The sequence below is a fragment of the Mixophyes fleayi genome, chromosome 3 (genome assembly GCF_038048845.1).
Source record: "Mixophyes fleayi isolate aMixFle1 chromosome 3, aMixFle1.hap1, whole genome shotgun sequence".
Classification (NCBI taxonomy): Eukaryota; Metazoa; Chordata; class Amphibia; order Anura; family Limnodynastidae; genus Mixophyes; species Mixophyes fleayi.
In genome coordinates this window covers 104,474,515-104,499,227 of record NC_134404.1, presented here as the reverse complement: position 1 = coordinate 104,499,227, position 24,713 = coordinate 104,474,515, and the positions used below count along the sequence as shown (strand labels likewise).

Sequence of the window (24,713 nt, the reverse complement as noted above, 5' to 3'; positions counted from 1 at the left end):
GTGAAGTCTTTGCCTTCCATGCACTACTAGTAGTGGGATCCTCAAGGAACAGCCTGCTGTGTGATCTGGAAGGTCATTGGTCTGTACCTGAGAAAGTTTATAATGGTTATTCTAAGGGCATGATCCCTTATGCAAACTAGGTATTTTAGTAATTAAATTATTATCACGTTGGTGTTGAGGATTATAATGTGTAAATACAGATGGAAAAAGTTTTATTTAATTTATTTCAATTTCCATGGTGTAGTGTTAATGGTGCACTATATTTACAAGGTAAGTACCAACTAACAGTATTCTCTCCACAGCAATTAAACTTACCCCACCAGGTTTTCCATAGTCCAATACCACAAGGGCAGACTACCAAATAAATAAAAATCATTCTGACAATCATTAGGACTTATCTTAACATCACAGCTGACATCACTAAACACCTCATGTGCCTCAATACTTCCCAGTAATTTAGCAAAATGGCTGGAACCATAGCATAAGGCATCAAATACTAAAAACTCCCAAAAAGTCCACAGCAGCACAACCAGTCCTCTCTGCTCACTTTTATGTTGAGTTATCGGTCAAGGCTGAGCTCATCTCTGCGTCTCCTCTGCCCTCTACTTACATATCTTTAGTCTACAGTAGGATACATTCCTTTTTCTAAATTTCCCAAATGCTGTTAATAAATCATTTACCGAATATAGATAGGACAAAACAAATTACAGTCTGGTATATTTTTATATTTTCCATTCCCATCAGAACTTTTTTCTTATGTAACTGTAGATCAATTATTAAAATGACAATTTAAATGTACATTTTATTCTAGATAGATAGATTTGGTAAAATAAATGTAGTGTAAAATCTCAACTCATCATTTGTTTTAGGAAACACTGTGTTTCACACACTGGTCCTGCAGCAGAACAAAGATACGGCCTGTCACATGTACAACTTCATCGTAGACCTTGTGCCACTCAAGGATTCCCATTGTGCAGAGCATCTGGAAAATAATGATGGCTTTACTCCATTAAAGTTGGCAGCCAATGAGGGAAACATCGAAGTTAGTCACTCTGGTCTTCAATTATTTATCTTATCCACTGACTACAGTATAAGTATTGTCTGCTTTCCTAATTTGTTAACTTTCTAAAATCCCATTTTCTTGTGAGTCCATAAATAATGCAGTGTGCCGCCACATGCCAGATTTGTGAAGATATTTGCAAAGAAAATTATTTTCATATAAAGGAGCATTTATTTATTTCTCTAAAATAGTCATTTTTCTATTTTGTGTGCAATTTAACGTAAAGTATGTAATAAAAATGTTTTTGGGCATTATAACTAATATTCAACTTTTCAAGCCATTACATTTCCCATTTTATATACCATGCTTAAAAATATTTTGATATGTCAACCTCAAGGGGTAAATTTACCATGCTACGGTTTTAAAAAAGTGGGGATGTTGCCTAGAGCAACCAATGAGATTCTTGCTGTCATTTAGTAGAATGTACTAAATAAATGACAACTAGAATCTGATTGGTTGCTATAGGCAACATCTCTACCTTTTCAAACCCGCAGTTTAATAAATATACTCCCTAAGTATAAAAAAGCAAGGAAACTGATTATTACAGATGGATTTATACCAAAGCATGCATACTACTGAGCTGAATAACACACCAGAAATAACTGAATTGTTTTCCACCTTGGATGGATTTAATAAATTGGTTTGACATGCCCTCCTGCAACCTTTACTACACACAATGCATTGTCTATCTTCTGTTGTTTTTCACTAAGATTGTTATATCTCCCAATCAGTGGTTGTTTTCTTTGGGCTTGTGCACAACACGAAACTACATTGTTTATTTATATTATACCCAATGTATAGAGCAGAAGTGAGCTTTGCTACATCCAAGGAAAATGTCATACTGTACCTGAATCATATTCGGATGTAAGTCCGTTAGCATGCTGTATCTTGTGGGAAATAGCTCTGCGCATGCTCAGAAAGGGACCTTATGCCAAAGAACGCAATGTCATGCAATTCATGTCTGAATGTAAATGACACTTACCACTGCCTAATACTTGAAGGGTAGAACAGGTGTGGAAAGTGGCGGACGGACGTAGACAATGTACAGTAAGGGTGTACCGATGCAGATGCGGCCGATCCAAGTCCTGGGTTTCTCTTAAGTATGTTTGTTTCCAGATATATAATTTGCACTAGCTACTGGGTAGGCGTAAATGCCGACCGGCACTGCATAGTCTTTGTTTGTAATAGTGTACACATATGCATACCAGTAGCTAGCACAGAATGTGTGTATGCAAGTAAGATATACTATAACAATTATTAAGAACATCTTTATTTATATTTTTAATGTAAAATAAAAATTTTAAAAATATATATTTTTTAAACCAGCCGTGTTTTTATTAATAATTATACTGTTTAGCGTTGTTTGCTTATTTATTTTATAATATTCATTTGTGTATGCATTCTGATATGACCTTATATTGCACATAGGTTATGTGCATATACTGCACTCTGTTCTGTCTGTTAACATATGGCAAGTACCATATAGGCAGAGGTAACTTACGCCCAGATGCATGTTGAAAGGCATCTTGAGATCCACTTGGATTTGGATACGGTCAGAACTATGCTCAAGTTCCGCACTCTTTTTTAGAATGCAACTTGTGTGCAAGTTGCTTTCCGATTTGAATCAGGCCAAATATCCTTATTCACGTATATTAAAGCTTCGGTAAAAAGGCACAGAAGGAAGCTCTATAAATAAAGCTATGCATTTTGTGAAGGTTGCAGGAAGACATGCACTATTTAAAAAAAAAAAATCTTATACGGTGGTAGAAAACCACTTTTGACAAAATACGGTCAGCTGTATGTTTAGAGCTAACATGACTATACACACTGACCTATATCCCACTTCCTACACAGCTGGTATTATAGACAAATAGATGCCTCTTCTCATTCTATGCTTAAGCTGGAAAATTGTGCTAAAGTGGTTTTACTGCCAAAATGTTTTTATTACTTCCATTTTCTCCTAGAGATCATTCTACCTATGGATATTCCAAAAGGATATATTCTGGCAAGGAAGTGAGAACCAGATTAATGCTGCTACCTTTCTTATAGTTTTAGGCTATTAGTTTGTTTGACTTTAAATATGTCACCTTACTTCATTTTCTAATTCGTACTTGTACACATTTCATGGACCCCTTCAAAATGTAGGTCAACCGATAGATTTACCTTATATTCCACAAAACATTTACTGCCTGTTTGTGATAAAATATACAGTTATTGTGATGTTATGACTAAAGATCAGATCTGATGTCCATTTGGGCACTGTTTGACTTGTCTGTTATTGGCCAGGAAACTATTTTTTATTTATTTTCTATTCCCTTTGAGCAATGAATTTATGTTTATAGATCATCTGCTGATTAATTGTCCAACTACATTAGCTGCAAATTATGCAAATGACAAAACAGCCAGTATTTAACTTATGTGCAAAACAGAAAACTAATTTGCACCCCTTGCATTGTAACATGGTTTTGTCCAGGAGACTTAAATAAGAAACTTCTTAATTTAAGATCCTTAATGAATCAGGCCCTAGTTTCTCAGCTATTTAACCCATCTACTCTGTTTCTGCATCTTTTCTTTCTAGACAGTTTTTTATTCATTCTTTCATTTACCTAGTTGTATTGTTGTATGATGTCCATCACTTTATAACTGCAATTAGGCAGGTTGGTTAGTGGATGCAAACCTGAAACTTCCCAGATGTGAGAAAGTCAGCTCACAGGACTAGTTCATAGGGACCCAGAGACATTCCTAGGCTAACATACTTATGATGATGTCCATGTCATAATCTGTATGATAGTTACGTATTGTGGGAAATAACCTTGCAAGGTTGATGCAAAGTCTTATACTTTATCTGTGGGATCATTTAACTGAGAAACAAGTAATCGATGCAGAATATATTGGTACAGACATGACATATATACAGATTTAGTGCTTTTTCTAACCTGTATTACAGATGTTCAGCTATCTTGTCAAGCGGCAAAAAAAAATATACTGGACAATAGGGACCATTTCATACAGCATTTATGACTTGACAAATATTGATACATGGATGGCTCAAAAATCAGTTTTGGATATTATAACGTCCAGTCAAAAGCCCCAGGTAAATATTTCAAACATGTATTAATTTTATTTTCAAGAATAACTACATAAACTGTTGTATATACATGTTAGTAAATATTTATATATATATATATATATATATATATATATATATATATATTATACTGTATATATAATATTTGGGCACTCCAAATATTATATCATTTACATTACCCAGTTGCCTTCTGAAATTTACTTGTGTGTCACCTCGTTTGGATCTCTTCTACAGCCCTCCCTTTTTCAAAAGGGTGGGCTGTATAAGAGATCTAAACAAGGTGACACCCAAGGAATTTCACAGGCAAAATTTGCAGCAATAGATGTTTATTAGAATAAATCCAATATTTCAGTTACAGTAATATAGTTTTTCTCAGGGATGTACTGAATATACAAAACTAAATGTGCATTACATATAGTGGAGTTAATCCCTTACCCTGCACCTGGGATCACAACACAGATGCACCCTGGTACACCCATCAGCATGCACAAACTGTGTTTCTTTTTTCCCTATGAGCTTTTTCTTACAGGTAGGTAGATAGATAGATAGATAGAATAAACAAGCAACACTCAGGGAATGCAAAAAAACCAAATTTATTCAAAAAGTTAGCAATGCTTCTTGAACAAACTGGTCTCTTTTTCATGCCACCATGAAGCATACCAAACAAACCATTAATAGCCAAAATAGCACCAAAAAACAATAATTACATGAAAAACATGAAAAACAATTGCTGTTGTCACGAACACCCAGCCTGTCCCAGATACAGCCATCTGAACAGCTGGCCGTGTTACATAGCACCACCACAAAGGATTTAATATGGTGTCCTTATGTTCACCAAAACCACTTATTAAAGTTACTTATTAAATTAATAATGAGACATACAATATGTTGCACAAAAGAATTTCAGAAAATAAAATTAGAAATAAAATCAGAGTACTATTTATGAGATAGACTGGCTGTGTATGAGGGAAAAGGAAAAAAGGATGGGACATTTCAGTCTTGATAGACCCCTCATGAAATGCACAATCTGATGTTTAAGGCACAAGATTTTAAATCATTTCTTGTTGGTTCTTCATCCCCCCACCTGAGGAATTTAGCTATCAATAAAGACAGATTGATCTCCCAAATATCACAGGGCTTTCGAAGTGAGCTGAGATCGGAATGTCGACAGGACCTTGAAGTCTCAACCCTGCTCGTCGTCCGGCTTGGCTAAGACTAACTCCTCTGCATACACAAACTACTACTACTTATTTATATTTTCTCTATCTAATTCTTGTTCATACTGTTCCATTTATATTTTCTCTGTCTTTCCCACAAGTCTATCCTCTTTTATTATTTTCTCTGTAGACCTCTTTTTTTTCCTTTTTATCAGTGTCTGTCTCTCGATATTGCTCTCTTTTCTGACTCCTCTAGGGCAGGGTTGGACTGGACCGCTGGGGGGCTGGGGTATCCCCCTGTAGGCCCCGACCATGATCACTCCCCTGTTTATTGGTGGGGGGAGCGGGTAATATAAATAAAAATTACTCACGTGACTGTGGCGCCAGCCCCCCTCCTCTCTGCTCCGTCCACACTGAATGTCGGGTGTGACGTCATCACACTCAACGTTCAGTGAGGAGCGGTGCAGAGAGAAGTCGGCAAGAAGACAGAAAACAGAAGAGAAGAAAGAAGTAGATAGAAAAGGTAATTGAAGGAATGGAAGCAAGGGGGAGTAAAGGCAGCATGGCAGAGAGTGCTATTTTGTTTGTGGGGTGCTGGTGGGGCAATTTAATTTTATAGTGGGGACTATTAATTTAAGATGGGGTGGTTTGGGGGCTATTAATTGAATGTGGGGCAGAGTTTGAGGAGCATGAGGTCTATTTATTAAATGTGAATAGGAATTATTTAATGGCAGTGACGGTTGCGGTAAATAGGTATATTTATTATACGTAAATGCTATTAATTTACTGCTGGGGCTGTCTGGAGAGAGGGAAATAGGTTTATTTATTAAATGTGAATACTATTACTTTAATGTTGGGGCTGGAGGAAGGCCTAAGTATTAATTGTGGGTCCTATTGATGTAACGCCGGGGCTGGTTGGAATTTTCTAAATGCACCCATTTTTTTCCCAAATAGGGCCCCCCACATTCCAGACAAGCCGCAACTAAAGAAACCAGCAGCCACAGGTGGTGAAAGTGACAAGAACAGATAAGAAATTCTGTTAAATGTTCTGAATCTAGTGGGACAATCCTGATTTTTGGTGACTGTTCTGCCCAATCTAAGGGGCAGGTCAAGACTGTGTACTCTTTATATACACACTGCATTCTGTATATACTAGACTATGGGGCTAGCTGTCCTTCGTGGGCTGACCACTCCCCCTCTAGTGTCTGGTCTCACCTCTATGATGGCTGGCCACACCCCCTTTGGTGGGCCCCTAGTGTTGCAGTGCCCCAGTGGGCCCTTCATGCCCCAGTCCGACACTGCTCTAGGGTCACAGCTAGCTTCCTGACTGCATCGTATCCCAGCACCTTCCTTCTCTCTGACAGAAAAAAATCTGACAGTCAATCAGAAGCTCTGGTCATGCCCCTGTTTCTCACTGTCACGGATTTAAAGAATCATCTCCTAATCTGCAGGACATTACAGTTTTAGAGAAGCAAAGTGGATCAAGTTCAGAATATTTAGATGTCGCTGTGTGAACTTGGGTGCAGAGGGGGAGCAAGGTTAAACTGAAAAAATGAAGATTGTGCTCTGAGAGCTGGAAAGTCAAGTTGAAGAAACTAGAGATGGAGCAAAAGCTGGGGAAGACATGTTAAAGGACTGTCCATCAAAGTGGGCGAGAGAGGTCAAAGATGGACGTATGTAAAAGTAGTTTCGTGGAGCAGAGTCAGTGGGGTGATCCATGGGAATGTTGAAATCACCTTGTATGAGAGTAGTCAGGTCATGGGAAATAGCAGCATAGTTGTCAAGAGATTAGAATATTGACCTGAGGTCCAATAAATGGTAGCAACACAAAGGCGGAACAGAGAGAATAGAAGAAAAACAGAAAAGTTGAAAGGAATAAAAAGAAGGCCCTAAAGTGGTAATATGCTGAACTTTGAAATGACGCTTGTACTCATTTACAATGTGAATCTACAATTTTGCAAAAGTTGATCCATACCCATTTAACAAGGGCAGTTCCCAAAAGCAGAATGTGAGGATCTGTTTAATATACTTTGAGACATTTTGTTAAAATGAGTCTGTTCGTTTTGTGGTTATTCTTTATCATTTGAAATGTTAGTAGGTAAAAGAAATCTGCTACAGACAACACTGTTGCTAACAGATCAGTACAGAATGGCGATTTCACACTGACTTTCTCATAAAAAAATGTCAGGAACCCTGTTCTTGTAAAAAGCAAGAAAATGTATAGACATATGTAAGATATTGCACTCCCAGTCTACCATAACACATATAGAAAACGTAGAAATATAATAGAGTACCTTTATTTGTCTCATATATCTTGTTAACCTTGTACTGACTTTGATCGTGGAATGATTGTTGGTCCCAGACAGCGTAATTTTGATATCTCAGGAACTGCTGATCTCCTGGGATTATTACATGCAACAGTCTCTAAACTTTACAGGGAATAGTGCACAAAACAAAAAAGATGGAGTGAGCGGTAGTTCTGCGGATGAAAACGCCTTGTTAATTAGAGAGGTCGGAGTAGAACAGCCACGTTAGTTCAAGCTGATAGGGTGGCAACAGTAACTCAAATAACCATGTGCTACAACAGCGGTAGAGAAGAGCAACTCTGAATGCAAGTCGAACCTTGAAGTGGATAGGCTACAGCAGCTGATCACCACTCCAGGTTCCAGCTAAGAATAAGAAAGTGACCCTACTGTGGGCACATGCTCACCACAACTGTACAGCTAAAGATTGGTTAAACATCTCTGGTCTAATGATTCTCCATTTCTCCTGAGACATGCAAGGGATCCATCCTGCCTTGTGTCAAAGGTGCCGGGTGGTGATGGTGATGTAATGGTTTGGGGAATGTTTTCTTGGTACTCATTAGGCCCCTTAATACCAATTGAGCATTGTTTAAATTCTACAGCTTACCTGAATATTATTGCTGAACATGTGGATTCTTTTATGGCCACAGTCTACCCATTCTCTAATGGCTACTTCCAGCTGGTTCCATGACAATGAGTTCAGTGTACTCCAATGGTCTCCTTATTAGCCAGATATAAAACCAATAGATTACCTTTGGGATGTTATGGAACAGGAGCTTTGCAGCAGGAATGTGCAGCCCACATATCTGCAGCAACCTTGTAATGATATTATCATATATATATATATATATATATTTCGGTAGAGAAATACAGTTCTATGGGGCTATATATTTATGATTTCAGTTTGAAAAAAAAAAAATGCAGGGAATTACTCCTTCAACCAATACCATTAGTTCAGAGTAATTTTGTTACATATTATTTCTTTATTGCCTCGTACCCTCACTGAGAGAAATGAACCGGTGCTCGTTACAAATAATCTGATTCCATTATTCTCTCAGAATGCCCTTTGTTTTCCATTTTTTACTTGTTACAGGTTGATTTAAATGCTTGTTGCCAGCAAGTCTTACCATTGTGTTTTTTTTCGTATCTAATGGATGTTTTCATTTCTTGAGTACCTGAACTGTACAAGCAGTGTAGGATTAAAATACTTAGTTATAAGAGGATTAGCTATAGTAGAACTCTTGATAGAAATGTACTTTCTGCATGTTTTAAGACACCATTAACTGAGGCATCCAAAACCTTTAGAAGGCTCAGAGTGAGCATAAACGCACACAATAAATATTTAGTTTTATAAATTGTAGTAAAACAGTTTGTCATCAATAATTCTTAGCTAAAAGTCATGTTAAAAATATTGTAATGAATTAAACATCGATTTTAAAATTACTCCAAAAATATATTTGAAGGGAAAAGCAGAAAAGTTTAAATAATGGATCCTGTGTAATATAACACTGGTCATGTTATTGCCTGTGTCCAAGTGATACTTTGTTCTCCACTTATGGACATTGCTACAACTACAATGCTGAAGTTGACAGTGAGTGAGGTAGAAACATTTAATAGACAGAGGTGCTCTAGACAAGAGAGTGTAGCAAGTGATTGGACAGGAGCCATATAATATGTAACATGGCGGGTAAGCTGCAGCCAAGTCTCTAGCCCAAAATGCCATCTTTCAAATGTTTCTAAAGCTGGTCACTGTGAGATACAGAGATGGTCACTTGCACAGTCTGAGGTTTACATGCTCTTTAACGGAAGCCAATGTAGGAATCACTGTTGGAAGAAAACGGGACAGCCCGTGCATGTAGGATCGGGACAGCCCGTGCATGTAGGATGTACTACTCTGATTATTGGGGAGGGGGTAATGGCTATAAAAGCAGCATGATCTAAACCAATCTCTATATTATGTTTTGTTACAACATGTGTGCGGACAGGTTGTAAGATTTACAATACTAAGCATTTATCCCCATGATTACCGGTAGTTTAGTTAACATTTTATTCTTTGAGCTATAAACAGAGCACTTTTAAATGCCTGCAAAAAAAGTGACTGAGGACTAACACAATGCATGGCAGGGATTCCTGCAAGCATCCTCCACTTAGACATCAAGTTCTGGCAGGACATGGGAGGGAGGCATCAACTCCCAGCTCAGTGAGATATTTGAGGGATACTAAGGGGCTCATGTAGAGTTGAGCATAAATTATGTTTTGTTTGCGAAAAATATGCATTTCCATATTGGGCATGTGAATTGAAAATGCGTACGTATACGTCTGTATGCAGCGTCTTACACTTGGAGAGGTGGAATGGAAGTGATGGTCATGCGTAGGACAAGTAATGACACATTGACGTAATTGCGACTTAAATAGACCTGGATGCAAACACATCAGGAGGTGTATCTTTTGCAGATGCTCGGGGACTGATAATGGTCAGCAGCACTAGCTTATTGCTTCTAATTGACTGATTGCGGATTGACCTCTCTAGTTGATGGTACTTAATACATTAGTGTCTCTGCTATATTATATGAAGTTTCGGCCAACTATTCACATTGCTTAATTGATATATCCATTTGAACTGCAACAGGAAAGAAGATTCCCATTTGATTTCTGTATTGGAAAGCAACAAATAATTTGATTTAATTTGTATTTGTGGCTGTATTTTATTATATTTTTTATGGTAAATGTGATTTGCACCTTTATTACTGTCAAGATGCTGTCAAAACACTATTCTCTCTTGTGTATATGACACTTCATTACACTGTTATATTGTATACAAATAAAGTAATGTGAATCACTACTGTTGCTAGTATGGGTGTAAGTACACACTTTTGTTACTCCTGACGTAAACCTGGCACATATGCTACTGATGCGCAGCTGAATACATCTTTACATCCGGCAAAACATATGTACATATATGTGGATTTTTATGTATGCGTCTTTTCATGGTTATATGTGGGGCACAATGTGTCCAACTCTACGTGAGCCCCTAAATATGAAAGATAGGAGTTGGATGCTTCAAATTTGTAGTCTTTCATTTTCCAGAGGGATTTTCTAAGTCAAAATTGAAAATTCCTTGAACAGTAGTGATGCTATGTCATCATCAACATTTATTTATGTAGCACCAGCAAATTCCATAGTGCTTTACAATTACAACACTGTAATAAAACAATACTGGGTATTATAGAGAGGTAAAAGGGCCCTGCTTGCAAGCCTACAATACTATATTTTATGATATTGAAAGATGAGGTGCGTTACGGACAATAGAATCATATTCCAAATACATACTTTATTTCTCATAATACACAACACAATTTGGACTATCACTTATTTAAAATCATAGTTTACTTAAATTTGGTTTTTATATTTGATCTTTTATCAAAATCTAAATAAATTCACAGTTTAACACAGATTTGCTACATTTGCTTAACATAGACTTGTTCCTTTATGTTGACTTGTGCCTTTTATATCCATTCAAGGTCCGTAAACTTGTTGATGTAACACCGATCAAAGAGCTGTTAAGTCAGAAATGGAAGTCTTTCGGTTATAAAAGTTTCCTTGTTTGGATGTTCAGCTACGTTGCATATATGGTTATATTTACAACAATCAGCCTCTTCCGCCCTTTGAAACCCTTGGAGAGTGGAGAAGGAGATAACATAACCGTGATGAGGCAAAAAACCATCCTTGTAAGTTTTCAGTAGTTTATAGTAAATTTGAGGAAATTATTACAACTACAAAAGCAACACTGTCCATTAATAAATGAGTCCGTATAATACATGCTTTTCTGTATAACACAGTGTATTTCATAGGAGTCTTATGAAAGTACAGAAGACTTTTTGAGGCTGGCGGGGGAGTTAATTACACTATTTGGAGCAATCGTCATATTTGTCAGTGAGGTATTATTTGCTTTTAGTTTGTTATATCTAGAGCAACTAGTGTAATATCTTTTTATGGCACCATTTAGCTTTATTTCAAATGTTTTTTTCTGCAGATCCCCCTGCTTATTAAACTGGGCCCCAAAAAATACATTGGAAATGCATCAACTGGTGGTCCTTTCTCCTTACTAATGTACGGTAACCCCAAATAACCATGTTTCAATAAATTATTAGTACAAATTAAAATGATCTTATCATTTTGAAAAATTCAAGAAACATAAAGATGAAGGCAAAGCTAAAGTCTGTGATTAAAGTTAAAATGAAGGTCCACACTATTTTTTATGAATGCTTATCTGTTATAGTAGGACTCTATGAATATTCTTGTTATTTGCAGTGTTCCAGTGGAAAATAAGTAAAGAAATGGAAATTAATACAACTCCTTTGCCTTTAAATAGAGTCAAAACTATTAACCTTAATAAAACAGCCCACTGTCTGCCAGCATCCACAATCCATTGTATTACTATGTTAATCCACAGTAATGTGTCTACATTTAATTATAAATATGTTAGAACGACAAACTGTCTGGCATATAGTTGTGGTTTCTGTCAGTGGAGTCTAATAGACTACATTGACAGACTGGATTATGAATAGGCATACTGCAGTTGTCGTGGGAACACAAAGGTCTTTGGGTCTTGGCTTATTAGATCATTTTGAACCAATCAGTTTTGATTAATTTATAGAACATCTCTGATATATCAACATGTGCAGAACAATCCAAAAGCAAATAAGCAATAGATCAAATACATACATTTGTATGTGCTGAGTAATTTCTAGAGAATGATACGTGCCCACTAACAATGTGTTTTCTGTAGGGTGGCCTATTCCTTGTTAATTTTCTCTGCAGCAGTATTGAGAATTCTTGGGAATCAGGGAGAAGCAATTCCACTTTCTCTGGCCTTAATCATTGGATGGTGCAATTTAATCTACTTTGCCAGAGGATTTAAAATGCTGGGCCAGTTTTCAATAATGATTCAGAAGGTAAGAAGACTGCATATATGTAGTGAAAACAGAACAGTACATAAATAAATTGATTAAATGAATATTCCTTTAAACATTTAGGGGCCTATTAATCAAGACTTAAATGGCTGTTTCCGCATGGTTTAGGAATATATGAGTAAACAATTTAACAAATGCCTAACAAAGGATATATCAGAGATGCAGTAGGCAAAGTACCGGATAATAATATCACAGTCCCCATAAGTTTCAATGGGAACTGTGGTCTGGTTAAATTTATCAAGCTCAGAAAAGCTGAGCTTTCCGGAGCTTGATCTCGATGGCTAGCGCCATTTGAAGATGGCGTTAGCCATTCAATCCTATGGGTAAAGCATCACAGAAGAGAAATCTTCGGATCCCTTTCCGGCAGCCTTCACGCTCTCCCCCGTGTTGATTAATGGAATTGCCTCTTGAGCATGCGCAACTCTAGAACAGTAATGACTGTGGGTCAGAACCCAGAGTTGTCAATAGAACATAGTCATTGGCGGGACAGCCTTGTATCTGATGTGCTGTAATGGTAAATTGTTCTGTTAAGTGATCTGTCATCGCTGCGATGACAGATGACACTGTTAGGAACCCCTCCAGCCAGTACAACAAAACCCGGAATCTGCTCCGAAAGTCTGGTGTTCCCTGGAGCCCCTAGTGGTGGGGACAGACTTGGCTGCAGACAGACAGAGGGTCGTGAGATGTGCACTGACTGGGGAGAACCCAGGGATATTGTGTAATAGCATACAGCGGTGGTGAAGTCCAGGCAAAAGGTCAGGGCTGGCGGCAAACAACAAATCCAGGAAACAGGCAGAGATCGAGGTCACAAGCAATACAGCAGAGTCCAGTACACGGTCCAAGGTCATACACAGCAAGATCAATCCAAAGGCAGAGAAGGGGAACTGAGCAGAGAGCAGGTAAGTATGCACAGAGCAGGAACTATAACCAGCAGTGAGGCCCAGTCCTCACTGCCTTAAATACTATGATGGACAAATCAGAAAGGAGGAGGACAGGGCTGACAATGAGCCTCAGGAGGCTGCTAATTAATTACTAGCTGGGAACTAGCATATGTCATATCACAAACCAGGATCATGTATAAATGACAAATAGAATCATGCGAGAGCTCCCCCTGGAGTTGGAGGATGTCTAAACACCCTCCTACTCTATGCCACAAAGATAACAGTATATTGAAACTAATGCACGTGCTCGGCTGCTACCTCATGCCAGGATGCGGCGTACTGCCGCATCTCGTAACAGTATTCCCCCCCACTTGAGGAGGGGTTAAGGAACCCCGACAACCTGGTTTCCCAGGGAACCGTTTGAAAAAATCCTTGAGCAATTCATCAGCATGTAGATGTTTTGTGGCACCCAAGAACGTTCCTCTGGGCCATAGCCCTTCCAATGGACCAAAAAGTGAATTTGTCCCTGGACCTTTTTGGAGTCGAGAATTTTTTCGATTATGAATTCCTGGTGTCCCTTGACTGTAACAGAATGAGGCTCGCAGGCTTGATGCGGCCTAAATTTTTGAGACCAAGTAACGGGTTTGAGTAGTGAACAATGAAAAGTCCTGAGAATCCTGAGAGAAGAAGGAAGATTCAGTCTAAAGGCCACTGGATTAATCTGCTTAGTAATAACAAAGGGTCCAATGAATCTGGGACCTAACTTTTTGCAGGGCTGCTTGAGTCTTAGGTTGCGTGTTGACAGCCAGACCTTATCACCAACTTTGAAAGAGCATGGTCTGCATAAAGTTTGGACTTAAAAGAGGCTTGTTTGAGGGCTATATGGACTTTTCTCCATATCCGTGAGAGACGGCCAGCAGAATGATGAGAATCTGGGATATTGGAGGATGCCAGAATGGACAAGGAGTTATCTGATGTGATATCAGATGTTTTGTTGCCTGGTCTGATCAGTGGGTTTCCCCTGACAACATGTCAACATATATATATAAAAGGGGCTCTGTCTCACCATGTAATGTATCATTTTCCATCTGACTTCTGTATGATCACCAGTACCACAAACTGGTGTGTAAAAGTCCTTTGCAGGACTATTGAACAATAGACCATCACTGCATGAAGATTCTGCCTGTGACTATTACCTGCTGTATTCTGTGACCAACAGATAAGTGCTTACACTCTAATCCGTTCTCCAACTGTTCTGTGTTGAACCCAGTGACTATGTGTCAATGCTCTGCCTGCTACCCAGCAGTCCTGATCCATAGTAAGCGGTCAGGAGGTACCAGCCAGCCCACAGCAAAGAGGCATTACAGCAGCTATACCAGCTACGCCAGAAGTAAACGTTTCTGGACGCCGCAAACGATGTGAATGAGTTCTCTGTACAGCGCTGCGGAATTAGTGGTGTTATATAAATAAATGATGATGATGATGATGATGATAAGCTGTGGAGGAAGGACATCCCTCCGTTCCTCCTTTTTCACCAAGAAACCGGGTGGCGAAGTAAGCCCATCCAGTCGCAGTTGCTATAGGTAACATCTCCTCTTTTTTAAACCTGCAGCTTGATAAATTTACCCCCAGGGCTCATAGCCTGGTCTGGTTACGGCTAATGTAGTGGAGACAAACAGCATGGAGTGCCAGCGCAAAAGCCGCAACCAGTACAAGTTTATGCCAGTCTGTGCTAGTCACAATATAACAGGGAAAACTGAAATGTGGGGTCCCTTTGTCATACTTGGACTCAGCCCCAGCCTGGTCAGCATGGAACTGAATCCCATAGGGGATTCGGTCCAGCAAAAAGTTAATTGATACATTTTATGAATTGAATAGACTATAGACCTCATGTGGGTAAGGAATGAACTTCATTGATACAATATTTTAATCACCAGTCATCATCAAGTTAATCTTCATGCGTCTGTATTCTTACACAGTATTTTGAGCTGCACAAATAAACTTTAAAAAAGATCCTTAGTCTCTATAGAGGTATATAGATGTGATTGGTAAGAGCCTGCAAATAGATTACACAAAAATCTGTGCCCCTTAGTTTCTGGGTATCTCTATGAGTGAGCATACCCTACTCACAAATATCCCTTCATGTATATTTATGTTTATATATACACCGTTCAGCCACACCAGTAAAATCACTGACAAGTGAAGTGAATAACATTGATTATCTCATTACAATGGAACTTGTCAAGGAGTGGGATATATCAAGCAGCAATTTAATGTGTTGAAAGCAGTAACAATGGGCAAGCATAGGGATCTGAGTGACTTTGACAAATACCAAATTGTGATAGCTAGATGATTGAGTCAGAGCATCTCCAAAATGTCAGGTCCATATGCAATGGTTAGTACCTACCAAAAGTGGTCCAAGGAAGGACAACCAGGGAACCAGCGTCAGGATAATGTGCGCTCAAGGCTCATTGATGCACGTGGGGAATGTAGGCTAGCCTGTTTGTTCCAATCCCAGAGAAGAGCTACTGTAGCACAAATTGCTGAGAAACGTAATGCTAACTATGATAGAAAGGTGTCAGAACACATATGGGGCTGCGTTGCTGTAGACCAGTCAGAGTGCCCATGCTGACCCCTGTCCACCACCAAAAGTGCCTACGTGAGTGCCAGAACTGGACCATGTAGTAATGGAAGAAGATTGACTGGTCTGATGAATCCCATTTTCTTTTACATCATGTGGATGGCCGTGTGTGTGTGCGTCATTTACCTGTGCAAGAGATGGCATCAAAATGCACTATGGGAAGAAGGCAAGTCAGCATAGTCAGTGTGATGCTCTGGGCAATGTTCTGCTGTGAACCCTTGGCTCCTGGTATTCATGTGTATGTTACTTTGACACATACCAGACCTACCTAAAGCATTGTTGCAGGCCAAGTGCACCCCTTTATGGCAATGGTATTCCTTGATGACAGTGGCCTATTTCAGCAGAATAATGCACCCTGCCACACTGCAAAAATTGTCCAGGAATGGTTTGAGGAGCATAACAGAAAGTTCAAGGTGATGACTTGGCCTCCAAATTCCCCAGATCTCAATCTGATCGAGCATCTGTGGGACGTGCTTGAAAAACAAGTCAGGGTCATAGAGGCCCCACCTCGCAACTTACAGGATTTAAAGGATCTGCTGCTAACATATTGGTGCCAGTTACTACAGGACACCTTCATAGGTGTTGTGAAGTCCATGCCTCGATGGGCCAGTGCTGCATTGACCTACACAATATTAGACAGGCCGTTGCAATATTTTGGATGATCAGTGTTTGTGTGTATGTATATGTGTATGTATGTGTGTGTGTGTGTATATATGTATATATATATATATATATATATATATATATATATATATATATATATATAAATATATATTATATATATTACATATATATATGAAAATAATGAGGATCTTATTTAACCTAAAAACTAAAATTGTTCTTATTATAGATGTGCCATTCATCAGACTTTCAATGATAGAAATTAACATTTCATCTTACATTTTCCCTCCTGCAGATAATCTTTACCGATCTTCTATGCTGGTTCTGCTTAGTATTCATCATTATTATCGGCTTTAGCTCTGGTAAGCAATGATTTGTTTCATACAAATATCTCTAAAAGTTTTACTACATCACTTTTATAAAACTTGTAGAGAAAAGTCAAATTGTATTAAATATCCAGTTCAGAATGAAAATACCTCTAATTGACCATTGTATGTTTCCGGCGGTTACAGATCTGCATGTAAGGGCTACATGTAACTAAGTGTGAGAAGAAGGCACAAACTGTGGAGATAAATCCAGGGGCAAATGCAGGATTTGCCAAGGGGTGTTTCCACACCACACCGCCAGTGGGCATGACCAGCATGCATGGGCTCGTGGCTAAAATTTTAGACAGTACTTGGCTGCTCTCCAACTCTCCCTATACCCATAATATACATGGGCAATGCTGCGTGCACTACTGTTAGGTGCACGCAGCTCTCCCTTTTTTGAGCAGAGCCGTGTGAAGCGGGGGCAGGGTCCAGCTACCTCATTTATGCAGTGCCCCAGGCTTGGAGGGGGGTTTCCAGGCACTAGGAAATCCCCCCTCAGTTTGCCTATGAAATCATACATCACTGCACCACTTTTACTTATAGAACTTGCTAGATTGCATTACCTGCTTAACGCTAGTATATTTTGGCTAAAATACAGCTAAAATATAGTTTTCATAACATAATTTAAGAATGATCAATTACTTATCCCAACTACAGAAAATTATTTTTGAATTAAATGGACAACATTTAAATCACAATAGTGTAATTCAATGTTGCTTTCAAAGACTACTTTCTACATCAAAGTTTATACAAATTAGTTTACACATCAGTTTATGCACCCCACCAGGTAAATTTCTGTACAACCAACCACACATCTGCGCACAAGATAAAATAATGTAGTTGTGCAATAAATTGCTATTTTTAAAAATATGTTTTGATTTGTATGGTGGGTTGGGCTTATCCAAGTCTCATTAAACAACTGTACCTTTCCCATGATGCACAGCGAGTTGGAGATTGCTCATACCTATCTTATACTGTATGTGCACAATATACAGCAATTGTAGCAGGCTCTGCTTTACTGTCATTTATAAGCTTGTAACCAGGCCCTCTTACCTCTCTGTCTGTAATACCCAGTCTCATTTTATTGCGCTCTTTCTTCCCAATTTTAAAGCTTTGCAAGACATTTTGGTGCTATACAAATAAATACGAATAATGTTATTCCTGAAACAGACATCAATGTAAGCTGTCTTCTGAAATCTTTGCTTTACTTCTACTTGCGCTTCATAGGAGGTTGTACAGTAGGGGCTGGGGGGTTGAATAATGGTTATTTCTATAATATGATACAATTTGAAATTTTGCAAAAGAATGTCCATTGACTTATTACAATATTGTTACCTCCACAGCATTTTATGTAATGTACCAAACACTGGAACCCGAAAATAACCCCTATCTCAATGACTTTCCCAAGATGTTGTATTCTGCCATTGAAATGATGATGGGACTGACCAATTTGCAGCTTCCTACAGCTACATCGTTCCCTTTAATACATGTTGCATATTCTGTATATATGGTGTTTGTCTACCTTCTACTGCTAAACATGCTCATTGCAATGATGGAAGATACCTATTGGCGAATAGCACAAGAGAAGGAAGAATTATGGAAAATACAGGTATTTATAATTGGTTCTTTAAAATCTGCTATAATAATCTTCAGAGATCTGGCAATTGTTATATTAACAAATAATCTTTGGCCAAAACCACTAAAATGAAAGAACCGTGTGATACTGTCAATTAATGCGGCTAACATAATTGTTTGTATATGACTAATTAAAATAATGTAATATTGCATCACATAAGACAATGTAAATATAAGGAAAAATAATGGAGCTTAAGACTACCATAGCAGACAAATATATAGAACAAAGTAACAAATACTAAATAAACAAACCATATAGTAAAGTAAATTACTTATAACTAGGGGGTCTGTTGTGACAATCAATATGTATTGCTGCAAATAGCAGTGATGTATAATGAAACACCACTGTCATTTACCATGCCAGGGAGCCCCGGCAAAGACACCAATACTCTGCAAAGTATTTTTGCTATTTAACAGCAGCCTAACTCTGACAGCATATGGAGGAAAAATGAGAGATCCAGCGAAGCCTGAGAGGTTACCGCTGGATTCCATTGTGAAAGACTAGTAATGCGTTACTTTGTTGTGAAAAGCTTAATAGGTTGATTAGTGCTGCTGTCCCTATAGACATCTATGAGGATAGTGGTAAGCTCCGGTAGTGGGGTTAGGGCCATAGAAGTCTCTGATTTGCGTTATAATAAATATCAAAAACTGGTGAAAGAACCTTTTGCTGGTGTTTAATGTTGACATTTTGACTCTTCACCCCTTCTTCATTCCTGGATCTGTTTGTCGCTCCCATTCATTACTTGGAGATTAGTCATTTTAAATATATAACACAGTGCAAACTTGTATCTTAGTATGGAAATTGAAAGTTGAGACTTTTGAATCGGTAAAGGATATAAACAAAGTTATTTCTGTTCCCATGAAACTACATCTTAGGTTGCTGCCACCATCCTTCTGCTAGAACGTCATGCCCCAAGATTCCTGAAAGTTCGGACTGGAATCCCTGGGAGTGCCTTGGGCTTAGATGATAAAAAATGGTATATTGGGTGAGCAATTTTTATTTCAGGCATTATATTGTATTGTAATACCGAGAGTACAGATGGTAAAAGCACCTGAAAAGATTGATTTTACTACTGTCATTTTTACAGTTTCTTCCGCTATGGATGCAGGATTTTACAGATGAATTTGAAACTATGATTGGCGCTCCTGCAATTCAATATAAATAATATCAATGTATGGAGTTGGGGTATTCTAGATAAAGGAATAGTTCCGTAAATTGGAACAGCATACTTAAAGTCCACTAAAACATACATATCACAATGGCCCCTATCTTTCCCAACATTGGCATTCCTTTCTTTATTAAAGGCTAATTCCACTTTTAAAAAGTTACCCCCTTGCTCTCTCTCACTTATCTGAATTTTCGTGACCCCCTATTTCCTATGTTAAAATCAATGGGGCAGTTTTAATTAATCAAGAGGTCCCGTTGGAGCATTTTTCGGTATTATGGTACATAAAACATATTACAGTGCCCTAAGTTCCTTAATATTCCTACAGATCCTCATGCTTAAATTAATTTGCCCCTATGAGTCTATTACAACAATGAAGTGCCGCAGATGGCAAGCAAAGTCCTATGCAGGCTTGCTCCAGGGAAAAATTTATAGATAATACTCTGTAGAAGGTCTGCTCTACTTTCTATATTAATAAGTTGTGGATTGCTAGTTATTAACCTACCAACAGAGTTGCAGACAAATGGCAAATAACATTATCATTGTTATGCTTTTTATTATGCATGTATAATTTATTGTGGGTTTTCTTTAGGGTTGAAGAAATATTGAATGAAGATATGACTGAAAAATTAAAACCCCCAATAGCGCTGTACAAAAAGTCCATGCTCTGTTGGGACAAGATCAGAAGAAATATTTCTTTGATTATCAGTATGAGCGACACCTCAGAAGTGACTGTATTGTAAACAAGTGACCTACAAAGAGTTAACTTACCAACCAATGAGACAACCGTTCATGTTATTTTCTCTACAGATATATATTAACACCCTGTGTACATGATGGTGTTTAAGGTAGACATAAGATTCTGTAACACTTCTCCATATTATCTTATGCCTGTATTCGCCTATTTTACTGCAATTTTGCTGGGTTAGGAGTGATCAGGAGAATAATATGGTCTCAACTGCAACATGATGGGTGTATTACGGGTAAATAGGACACGCTTTCCAAATTGCAAACATGCTTATTTTTATACGCAAGATAAAAACAAACTTAATTTTGGATGATTATTATTATTATTGTTTATTCATACAGCATCAGCATACTCCACAGAGCTTTACAATTGGGAACAAACAGAGTAATAAAACAGGCAGCCAGAGGTGCAAGAGGGCCCTGCTCACAAGCTTATAATCTATATGATGCAGGGTTATTATACACAGTAATCGGACCATGGCCACTCATTTTAATGGGACAGGTTTTATATAATCTATAGAGCAATAGATAATAGAAACTGAAAATGGAAACTTGTAAACACATGAAATAAAGGCAGCACTGCCATGAGTTAGACATTGCATAAATGAGGGTCACAGAAGCTGTGCTTTTGGAGAAAAAAAAATAGCTCAAGTGAAATAAGCAGGTGAAGCAAACATGACAGCATGCAGTACTTCAAGGGGACGTTTTTATCAGTCATGCACCAAATATCTGAAAAAATATTTTCAAAGCGTCAGTTTGAGAATATGTCTAGTGATGGAGGTCACCTGTATATGAGCGTGCACCCTACTTTTTCAACTTTAATAAATGAATCACAATGTTTGTGCAATGTCTTAGTTTTACTTATCAGTAAGATGATACAAAGTAACAGTGCTGAAAGAACCAAGAACTGTTTTATTTGTAGTAACCAAAATGTCCCAGGTGTCTTCAGCACTTAGGAATAGGTTTTATGGTGCTGAAGTTCTTCATCGGCAGTGCCCTGCCAATGTATGAGCTGTTTGCTGTGGCACATACATTAATCACCTCAAGGCTAGATTACAGCAATGTACTCAGTGTTGGGATGCTCTTGTAACTCATTTGCAGGCTGAAGTCAGTGCTGAATGGAGAAATGAGACTTAAGCTCTGGAGAGAATTAATCAACAAGAGTCATTCAGTGGCACAGAGCAAGCAGGGGACTGCTAGCTGCTTCATTTAGAAATGTATATCGATTTTGTCAGAAATGACATATCCACCCATTTTTGCCCTTCATCCATGCCATAGTCTGTACTTGTTTTAACTCACTTTACTAGCTGAAACTCTTAAATGTGTTAGTTTATGAGATTACATCTTGCTTTTTTTGAAAGGAGCACTTTACCTTCTCATCATAAAAGGCATTCCAGAGAGTAGGCGCATATGTTATCTTCAAGATTCTATTACCATGGAGAGAGAGACGCCCATTAATGTTACTGGGGCAGGACTGTTATATAGAAGCATTTATACATACATATACAGAGGAGTTTATTTTTGCAGGGATATTAAAATGAATATATATATAATATAGTTATGCAACAAATAATTTAAAAAAAAATAAATATATAATATTCCTCACTTTTTGGTGAGCACATTTATAGTGATATTTCTCACTGTCCGGAGAACACATTTATAAGGACATCCCTCGCTGTGCGGAGAGCACATCTATGGGGCATTCCTCACTGTGCGGAGAGCACATCTATAGGGGCATTCCCTGCTGTGTGGAGATCACATCTATGGGACATTCCTCGCTGTGCAGAGAGCACATCTATGGGACATTCCTCGCTGTGCAGAGAGCACATCTATGGGGCATTCCTCGGTGTGCGGAGAGCACATCTATGGGGCATTCCCTGCTGTGCAGAGAGCACTTCTATGGGGCATTCCTCGCTATACAGAGAGCACATCTATGGGGCATTCCTTGCTGTGTGTAGATCACATCTATGGGGCATTCCTCGCTGTGTGGAGAGCACATCTATGGGGCATTCCTCGCTGTGCAGAGAGCACATCTATGGGGCATTCCTCGGTGTGCAGAGAGCACATCTATGGGGCATTCCTCGGTGTGCGGAGAGCACATCTATGGGGCATTCCCTGCTGTGCAGAGAGCACTTCTATGGGGCATTCCTCGCTATACAGAGAGCACATCTATTGGGCATTCCTTGCTGTGTGTAGATCACATCTATGGGGCATTCCTCGCTGTGTGGAGAGCACATCTATGGGGCATTCCTCGCTGTGCAGAGAGCACATCTATGGGGCATTCCTCGGTGTGCAGAGAGCACATCTATGGGGCATTCCCTGCTGTACGGAGAGCACATCTATGGGGCATTCCCTGCTGTACGGAGAGCACATCTATGGGGCATTCCTCGCTGTACGGAGAGCACATCTATAGGGGCATTCCTCACTGTGCGGAGATCACATCTATGGGACATTCCTCGCTGTGTGGAGATCACATCTATGGGACATTCCTCGCTGTGCAGAGAGCACATCTATGGGACATTCCTCGCTGTGCAGAGAGCACATCTATGAGGCATTCCTCAGTGTGCGGAGAGCACATCTATGTGGCATTCCCTGCTGTGCGGAGAGCACATCTATGGGGCATTCCTCGCTATACAGAGACCACATCTATGGGGCATTCCCTGCTGTGCGGAGAGCACATCTATGGGGCATTCCTCGCTATACAGAGACCACATCTATGGGGCATTCCCTGCTGTACGGAGAGCACATCTATGGGGCATTCCTCGCTGTGCGGAGAGCACATCTATAGGGGCATTCCTCACTGTGCGGAGATCACATCTATGGGACATTCCTCGCTGTGTGGAGATCACATCTATGGGACATTCCTCGCTGTGCAGAGAGCACATCTATGGGACATTCCTCGCTGTGCAGAGAGCACATCTATGGGGCATTCCTCGGTGTGCGGAGAGCACATCTATGGGGCATTCCCTGCTGTGCGGAGAGCACATCTATGGGGCATTCCTCGCTATACAGAGACCACATCTATGGGGCATTCCCTGCTGTGCGGAGAGCACATATATGGGGCATTCCTCGCTATACAGAGACCACATCTATGGGGCATTCCTTGCTGTGTGTAGATCACATCTATGGGGCATTCCTCGCTGTGTGGAGAGCACATCTATGGGGCATTCCTCACTGTGCAGAGAGCACATCTATAAGGACATTCCTTGCTGTGTGGAGAGTACATCTATGGGGTATTCCTCGCTGTCTGGAGAGCACATCTATGGGGCATTCCTTGCTGTGTGGAGAGCACATCTATGGGGCATTCCTTGCTGTGTGTAGATCACATCTATGGGGCATTCCTCACTGTGCAGAGAGCACATCTATACGGCATTCCTCGCTGTGCAGAGAGCACTTCTATGGGGCATTCCTCGCTATACAGAGAGCACATCTATTGGGCATTCCTTGCTGTGTGTAGATCACATCTATGGGGCATTCCTCGCTGTGTGGAGAGCACATCTATGGGGCATTCCTCGCTGTGCAGAGAGCACATCTATGGGGCATTCCTCGGTGTGCAGAGAGCACATCTATACGGCATTCCTCGCTGTGCAGAGAGCACATCTATGGGGCATTCCTCGCTGTGTGGAAAGCACATCTATGGGGCATTCCTCGGTGTGCGGAGAGCACATCTATGGGGCATTCCCTGCTGTATGGAGAACACATCTATGGGGCATTCCTTGCTGTGTGTAGATCACATCTATGGGGCATTCCTCGCTGTGTGGAGAGCTCATCTATGGGGCATTCCTCGCTGTGTGGATAGCACATCTATGGGGCATTCCTCGCTGTGCGGAGAGCACATCTATGGGGCATTCCTCACTGTGCAGAGAGCACATCTATGGGGCATTCCTCACTGTGCAGAGAGCACATCTATGGGGCTTTCCTTGCTGTGCGGAGAGCACATCTATGGGGCATTCCTCGCTGTGCTGAGAGCACATCTATGGTTCATTCCTTGCTGTGTGTAGATCACATCTATGGGGCATTCCTCGCTGTGTGGAGAGCTCATCTATGGGGCATTCCTCACTGTGTGGAGAGCA

At 39.6% G+C, this 24,713-nt stretch overlaps 1 protein-coding gene across 1 annotated transcript in view; it reads left to right on the top strand.

The window, feature by feature from the left end:
- LOC142142734 (transient receptor potential cation channel subfamily V member 5-like) overlaps positions 1-21,403 on the top strand; it is a 40,205-nt gene extending 18,802 nt beyond the window's left edge. Inside the window, exons 4-13 of the mRNA XM_075200570.1 lie at positions 870-1,042; positions 4,008-4,154; positions 11,130-11,336; positions 11,460-11,546; positions 11,642-11,718; positions 12,398-12,563; positions 17,020-17,086; positions 18,436-18,701; positions 19,604-19,713; positions 20,486-21,403. Of these exons, the coding sequence (XP_075056671.1) occupies positions 870-1,042; positions 4,008-4,154; positions 11,130-11,336; positions 11,460-11,546; positions 11,642-11,718; positions 12,398-12,563; positions 17,020-17,086; positions 18,436-18,701; positions 19,604-19,713; positions 20,486-20,636 (1,451 nt within the window). The 3' untranslated portion in view covers positions 20,637-21,403. The remainder of the gene's footprint in view (positions 1-869; positions 1,043-4,007; positions 4,155-11,129; positions 11,337-11,459; positions 11,547-11,641; positions 11,719-12,397; positions 12,564-17,019; positions 17,087-18,435; positions 18,702-19,603; positions 19,714-20,485) is intronic.
- The last annotated feature ends 3,310 nt before the right edge of the window (positions 21,404-24,713 follow it).